The sequence below is a fragment of the Dermacentor andersoni genome, chromosome 4, assembly GCF_023375885.2.
Source record: "Dermacentor andersoni chromosome 4, qqDerAnde1_hic_scaffold, whole genome shotgun sequence".
NCBI classification, from domain to species: domain Eukaryota; kingdom Metazoa; phylum Arthropoda; class Arachnida; order Ixodida; family Ixodidae; genus Dermacentor; species Dermacentor andersoni.
In genome coordinates this window covers 194,213,252-194,221,356 of record NC_092817.1, presented here as the reverse complement: position 1 = coordinate 194,221,356, position 8,105 = coordinate 194,213,252, and the positions used below count along the sequence as shown (strand labels likewise).

At 48.2% G+C, this 8,105-nt stretch overlaps 1 protein-coding gene across 1 annotated transcript; it reads left to right on the top strand.

Moving 5' to 3' along the window:
* The first annotated feature begins 6,892 nt into the window (after positions 1–6,892).
* LOC126531862 (uncharacterized) lies at positions 6,893–7,762 on the top strand. Its single transcript, XM_050179601.1, has one exon. It carries the CDS (start codon positions 6,893–6,895, stop codon positions 7,760–7,762), a length of 870 nt encoding a protein of 289 aa, XP_050035558.1.
* Positions 7,763–8,105: the final 343 nt, after the last annotated feature.

The following is an 8,105-nucleotide window of genomic DNA, read 5'->3' as shown; positions in this document are numbered from 1 at the left end:
CCAACATGCCTGACTGTTGCACCCACAAACTGTGTGCCTTCACTTTAGTATATCATGAGAAGCCAAAGAAACAATGACACCAAGGACAACATAGGAGAAATTACTTGTGCATAATAAATGAAACAAAGAAACGATAAATTAATGGAAAATAAAGTGGATGAAAAAAGGTGGGAAGCGAACCCACAGCTTTCGCATTTCGCGTGCGATGCTCTACCAATTAAGCTACCGCGGCGCTGTTTCCCCATCCACTTTAAGGTCCCTCTATAATTATTGAGGGATTTTAATCTACTTTCTTGGGTATTTATCTGTCCTAGTAGAACCCTGGGTTGCTAAACCAGCGCCACCACTCACAGACCTTGGCGGACGTGGAACACAGGCGGACTTGGACGTCCTTTTTGCCGCAGGCGTCACGAGAACGTGATCTTTTTCTTTTTTTTTTTGGGGGGGGGGGGGGGGGGGGCTGAAGGCAACTGGTCAATAAACCCACATATGCTACCTGAAGGCATCAATGTAGCCGGATTCGAGACCCTCGTTATGTAATAAACGAGAAGAAAGGGGGTTAACCGAGGGGCCCGATTTTTATTAGTCATATCATAAGAAGCCAACAAACACTGACACCAAGGACAACATAGCGGAAGTTGCTTCTGCTTAATAAATGAAAATAAAGAAACGATAAATTAATCGACAATTAATAGTGGGTTCGGTTCTCACCTGCGGCAAGTTGTTTTTTCATCCACTGTAATTAAAATTTAAAAAGACGTCCATGTCCGCCTGTGTTCCACGTCCGCCAAGGTCTGTGAGTGGTGGCGCTGGCTTAGCACTCCCAGGCTTCTACTAGGACACATAAATACCCAAGAAAGTGGATGGGGAAGCAGCGCCGCGGTAGCTCAATTGGTAGAGCATCGCACGCGAAATGCGAAGGTTGTGGGTTCGGTTCCCATCTGCGGCAAGTTGTTCTTTCATCCACTTTATTTTCCATTAATTTATCCTTTCTTTGTTTCATTTATTAACACAAGTAATTTCCCCTATGTTGTCCTTGGTGTCAGTGTTTGTTGGCTTCTTATGATATGACTAAAAAAATCGAGCCCCTCGGTTAAAAACCCCCTTCTCGTTTTTGACTAGTATATGTGACAAAGTATGGATACTATATGTATCAGTATATTGAGCTTTTCAGTTCTCACAAGTGAGCCTCAACACAGAATTTGAGATTGCTGCGATTACATAGACGTGTTCCCATTAAGTTCAAGCTTCAAGGCACGTTGAACATCATTATTCAAAAAAGTTAAATATTATTATTAAAATAAATATAAAGTGCGGACGTGAAAATACCTTTCTTATATCCCATACTTGTTATAAGCATGCACGCTGATACTACTGGCAAAAAGAAATTGCAAATACGCAATTTTTAGCCATGTTCAGGCAAAAATTTGCTTCCTTTTCATCGATGCCGGGTTGGATCCCGCGTTTTTTTTTTTGTTTTATTGATAGGAGAAGACTCCAATGAAATAAAACATGGCCAACCAAATTTTAAGTTCACTTCATTATGTCCAATAATTTTATATCCAGATTCGACTTAAAAAATACGAGGACGCTTAAGCTTCGCCTTTAAGAGTGGAAGGCGATAGCATTCAAAGATCCCCGACTGCGTCTCACGCATCCCTGCAACTGCAACTTATGTAGCCGTGATGTTTACCGGGAAAGCTAACGCCGAACGCTATGCGCGAAGGCGAGCTTTCTGGTAGAAACGCAGCCTCTTGCGGGGGCCGCGGAAGCGAGCGCCATCTGGATGGTGTTGCAAAGAACCGGGCGCGCCGCTCTGTGAATGGTAGAAACGCTGGAATAGGGGTATGTTTTCGAGCTTCCGCGTAACAAAATTATGTTTTCTCGTATATTCAAATCACAATCCGACTATGCTGTAGCTGTTGGTTGTGTATAAGTCGTACTCGCGATTTTTCCGACGCATTTTACGTTGAGAAATTCAATGAGTTCAGCAACGCCTCAATGAGTTAAGCAACGTCTTGGCGCTACACGGAGGGCCTGCGTAACTCGGAATGAGTTTTCGCTCAAAAGACGCTGGTGGACGCAGCACGCCGGATTTTTTGCGATACGGGGCCCATAACGTCGCGTTGATCCTTGCTGCACTTAGCTTTCGCTTTCGCTATTGAGGTGTACACCAAGATGTTATATTTTTAATATCTATGAGCAGTAATACCTGCATCGCCATCTCTTGATAGAGCTAGTTAAAAGTTCACATTGCGCGAAAAGAACACCGATGCTTAGCATGCACTCGCAAAAGTGCATTACTGGCATTTTACTTTTATTGCGATAGCAATTATATTATGCATTTTAGCCGTCGCCGTAATGTTCCGTATAAAGTCCAAGGGCGACAATATCGTCCCCGCGCGCCGTATGCTGTATCATGCCGGGTGTCTACCAACCGGGAGTCCTGGGGGGTTTGGAGTAGTCTGGAAATAATCGGTGAACTAGTGCTTCTGTCAGAAAAAAATTGCTGTAATTTCATTGGAAGGGAACGAAATTCGCGTTATTGCTGGCTCGTGTAGCAGAGACGAGTCGTAACAAATCGTCATTGACGCTGGATTGTCGGCTGGAGGCGTTGCCCGTACCACCAGGTGCCGCATATAGAGTCTAGGGTAATAAGAACGTGTGAAACTTCGGACGCAAGAACCCTTCGCCGTCCGATTTTCCGGATTTCGTCACGGCAAACTCTATTAATCAAAGCCACCACCGCCGCCATTTCGATTATCTCGATCGCCGCCTCGAACCGGCCTCTCGCACGCAGATCTGCTGGAAGTCGTAGCCACCATCGCGGTAACGCTGCTAAGACGTTCGCTATAGGCCAACTGCAAAGAAATTTCACTTGGGCTAAATTGAGTATAAATGCCGAGCATATATACTCTCAAAATAGTATTGGCAAAGCCGCAGGGTTGGTACTTGCCTCATTTTGTTATTAGCAGCTATCAAAGGCTAACAGCAACGTAATATTCCACTACGTTAAAAAAGCCCAGTTTTAGATAATTTAGACATGAAGTAGCCCGTGTGCAAAATCTTATGCTTGCTATATAGGTAAATCCATCAGAAAGAGCTCGCAGAAATAAACGTTTTTCATTCCGAAACTGAAAAAAAAAAACGCCGCCATTATCGACCGGCTGAAGCACTGGCTGAAGTGACGTAGAGTGAAGGATGGATGGATGGATGGATGGATGGATGTCATGAGCGTCCCCTCTGGAACGGGGCGATGGTTTGCGCCACCAAGCTGTTGCTATATTATACTGCCTAATGTCCTACCTAGCTTACACAATAAAAAAAAAACGCGATGAACTCCCACAACCAAATTTTCTTATCCCCTATTGCCAACTGTGCTTTTGTACGTCTCCGTTTTTTGTCGTTTCTCCCGCCAATCCTCCAATCGCTTCCTACTAATCCCTATTGCGGACATGCTTACTTTTCCACTGCTCTCGCTGAACCCAAGGGCTTAGTAAAGTTTCGTTCGTTCTCTGTCCTCGCTTCACCGTTGGAACTTGAAGCTTCTCGGACGATGATCGGCAGTTGTTGATCAAACGCAGGCAGGAAGCGATGAGATCAGATGTACAAGAAATATTTATAGGTAAACTTTTCTATATACATGGCAGGTAAAACAAATACATTACAAACTTGAACAATTGAGAAACAAAGTCTCACTCTTCGACTGTCTCATTGACTGTTAGAGCCCAGACTCGTTTTAACGTACATAGTACGGAGGCTCACTGATCTATCAGCAACCCTGATTTCAGCCAAGTCTGAGGGACAGCATGTCGTCCCGATTTTTATAGCCCAAATATACAAAGAAAAAAAAGGCGGTAGGGCCGTTGGCCCGTCCCACAGGTTCAGTTGCCAATCAGAGTCAACCGTTTGTTAAGTCACAACCCACAGGGATGGGCTTACTCTTAAAAATAAACATATTGAAAAACAAAGCTCTTTTCCTTCTTCCCCAAAACTCCGTTGCCCTCTCGTTTCTACGTAGTTAGTGACGGGCTCAGCAAAACACGCCAGGCCCGAACACGTTATCGCTAGACCGCCTCAAATCCCAACGGCGTCTAGGCCGCAAATGTCTCGGAAGCAGGGGCATCGACACCACGTAGTGCCGCTGTACTCAAAGTTTGGCCGTGAGGGAGACGGATGGCCCTCCCTGTCCTTCAAACTTATTGTCTACAAGACAAAGTTCTCCGAGTGCGCGTTTACAAGACGCCGCCGTCCGAATGCACTCTTCACGTGTGCACCGCATCCCTACAGCGTGCACTGTAAGCTGGCCTTCGACATCACACAGGCAGTCGCACCCAACAACAAGGCTGGCGATTGCGTTCCGGACGCGCGGCACGGGGTCAAGGTTGCTAAGCCCTTCTTAACCTCGGCGGCGCCTCCAACTAGTCAGGTACTCGGGCGCCAGAGCCACAATACCGTATACAGCGGTCCCTTTCAAGGCAGGTCTGTGCGGACTCGTGTGACCGTCGGCGGACTGCCAACACCCTGCGCACAATACCGACCTCCCGGAATCGGCACTCGCCCTCCTGGCGCCTGCCGCGACGCGTCACCCAACACCGCGCGGTCCGTGACCCCACATAACACCGAAACGGTTGCCCCGCTGACAGGGGGGGGGGCAGTGAACCCCCTCTCTATACACACAGCACGTGGCCGATTCGTGACACTTAAGAACACGAACAATCAGAGCGACCTTACAGGCTTCAAGGAGGCCAGTGGTGCAGGGCCGGATTAAGAAAAATGGGGGCCCTGTGCTAATGCAGGCCCCCTTTCCCTATACTGACCCCCCCCCCATGTCGCCTGCTACGCTACTGGAAATATGCCATGTTTCATTTTAATTCCACCAAATCAAAAAGAACGAAGTGCGATCAACGGGATTATTATTATTGTTATTATTATAAGGAAAACAACAAAACTTGCTTGAAACGCGTGCTGTTGTAAACACCAACACATATGTTCACTTTGTGATTAATCTGCATTCTGTTTTCAGAAAAAGCTAGGCTTTAAGAAAAGGTTTAGTGCACTCAAGACGAACAAGAACGTAGAAAAGACAACACAGCTCAGATGTCGATCCTTCTGAAGCTAGGCTTTGTTTGCATCGCTAAGTTTAATCCCGTGAGGAGACGCATGGTTGTATCCAAAACATTCTTTATTAAAATTCAAGCATCAGAATGCAGTAATCGTTATACACGTTGCTCTATAAACATGCAATAGATATATACAATACTTAAGGCAATACAAACACCATAGGAATGCACTAGAATACAGATGAAAATTACCAACTGTAATTACAAAACATTATTTGAAAATATTTTCGTTAATCGTTAAAGGTAAGACAAGCAAGGACGACACCAAATAAATGTGGCGCTATCAAAAACAACAAAAATACAGTTTTTTATAAGCACGCTAAATATCACAAGAACAACAAACAAGAGACGAACAACGAAGATTTGCATATCTTGAATTACACTGCTCAGCGTTTCATTGGCGACGCGTAGGCTGGGAGGCGACACAACGAACTTATCGGAACTATTCATATATAGCGCAAACAGTCCTATTTTAACATGGCGTCTTTCGCGCCTTCGCTTTGGAGAAATCAGATATAGTCTGTTCGAAGGATAGATCGCGGAGGAGATCACTTTCAATGGACATGATTGCAAGCGAGTTCACCTTGTCGTCAAGGAGGCTCGAACGAAGGCGATTTTTTATCAGCAACAACTTGGAAAACGATCGTTCGGTCTCGAAGTTTGCCACGGGTATACTTAAGTACATTCGCAAAGCAAGAGAAAGGTTCGCAAACACATCAATAAGCTTTCTTTCGTGCAGCAACTTCATTATTCCCAGGGGACTCGTGTCCTGGCACACAGAGTTGTGCAGAAAGTTCGCGAACTGAACGATTTAAGCGGAAAATGCTGGCTCCAAATCATTTTTGTAGGTTTTCACCAACTTCTCAGCCTGCTGTGCCAGAGAGGCCTCGCTCCCAACTTCTGTCAGCAATTTTAAGAATCCGAACCTTTCGCAGAGTTCAGTGTAGGCAGCCTTTCGCACTCGCAAAGCAGAGCCTAGACTGTCAAGTACAACATTGTAGGTCTCTACGATAAACTTTTTTCTACCTTGTACCGCACTATCGCTTTTCCCGTCCGGGTGCTTACTCAAAACGATGCGTTTAATTGCCCTCATCCTGATAACATTGATTGGTACTTAGCGTGCGTGCTCTCTCTTCGAAGGTATCAAAGAGAGGAGAAGGAGGAGGAGGAAATAACTTTATTGCGTGTCCTGCGAGTTGGTGGGGAGGGCCGAAGGCCCCGCCTAGGTGACGGCCAGGAGTTCCTGGGTCCTGGCGGCATCCTCGGCCCGCTGGACGGCCTATAGTTGATCCTCGAGGGCGGGGCTGAGCAGCGCGGCCTCCCAGCGCGTGCGAAGGCTGTTGCTAGAGGCCGCGTTCTCGTTATTTTTATGTATCCTTCGGCATTCCCATAATGTGTGCTCCAGAGTGTCTCTGGATTCGCATGTGTTGCATTTGTCCGTTTGATATATATCCCGATATATGATGTGCAAGAGGGCAGGATTCGGATACGTCCTAGTTTGTAACTGCCGCCATGCGACATACTGTTTGTAGTGGATCCGATTCCGCCGCCGCCGCCGTGAGCGTCTGCACAACGAGCGGATGTTTATGTTCGCGGCGCCGGCCTCCTCGGCGTGGAAGGCACGTACAATAAAGGCTCAGTTTCACCGCCGCTCGGCTGCTCGCCGGTTGCTCTCAAAGTTCGTTCTCTTCTCTCTGTGCGCGTCTGTCTATAGCGGACGCAATTCGCGCCCCTATAGCTTGGTGACCCGGACGTAGCAAGCTCACGCAATGGAAGACGAAATGAACACTACAGTGTTCAGCAATGACGCCCCGGCTCTTCAGCCCCAGTCAACAGTGACAGGCGACATCCCTGCCCCCAGTGCTGCCATGGACGCCATTTCCAATGCCCAGCTGCGGCTGCCGCCGTTTTGGCCGAAGAATCCCGCAGTGTGGTTCACGCAAGTAGAAGCCTTCTTCGATCTACGGCGCATCACATCGCAACGTGTGATGTACCTGCATGTCGTCTCAGCACTTTCCTCCGAGGTAGCTGATGAGTTCGACGACGTCATGAGAGCCCCACAACCGGCCGCACCCTACGACCATTTCAAGGCCACAGTGCTCACACGCAAAACCGTGTCCGAGAGAAGCCGCTTGCAGCAACTCCTCAACGCGGAAGAACTCGGCAATCGCCGACCGTCGCAGCTATTGCATCGGATGCGACAGCTACTCGGCGACCGTACCCAAGACTCCGAGAGTCCACTATTGCGCGAGCTGTTTCTGCAACGCTTGCCTCAGACACTTGTCGTGGTTTTGGCAGCTGCGGATGATATGCCTCTTGACAAACTGACAGAGCTCGCGGACCGCGTGAACGACTACTCCGGCGCAAGCTCCGCGGTGTCCTCAACCACTGTCACATCAGACCTCGAGGCCCGGCAATCTCACCTCGAGGAGAAAATTGACAGGCTGATGGACACGATAGCAGCAATGCAAATGGACACGCCTCGTCGCTCTCCACTGGCTAGGGGTGGCTCGCGTTCCCGTTCCCGCCCAAGACACACTTCTGACGGCTTCTGCTGGTACCACACCAGGTTCGGCACCAGCGCTGCAAAGTGTCGACAGCCTTGTCGCTGGCAGGGAAACATGGAAGCGAGTCACTAATGGCGGCGCGTGACTCAACCGCTACGGGAAAAGCTATAGGGGCGCGAATTGCGTCCGCTACGCGCGCAGAGAGAAGAGAACGAACTTTGAGAGCAACCGGCGAGCAGCCGAGCGGCTGTGAAACTGAGCCTTTATTGTACGTGCCTTCCACGCCGAGGAGGCCGGCGCCGCGAACATAAACATCCGCTCGTTGTGCAGATGCTCACGGCGGCGGCGGCGGAATCAGATCCACTACACTGTTTTTTTTTTGTCAATTTTGGGTGAGGTGCTGGGAATATGCCCCTCTGTAACCTATAGTGTTTCGTAATGTCATTATATGTTGTCATTCTGTCCTCCCACTCCC

Bases quoted from the DNA above. Each gene is read 5' to 3' on its own strand.
- LOC126531862 (XM_050179601.1), top strand. From the start codon at position 6,893: ATGGAAGACGAAATGAACACTACAGTGTTCAGCAATGACGCCCCGGCT.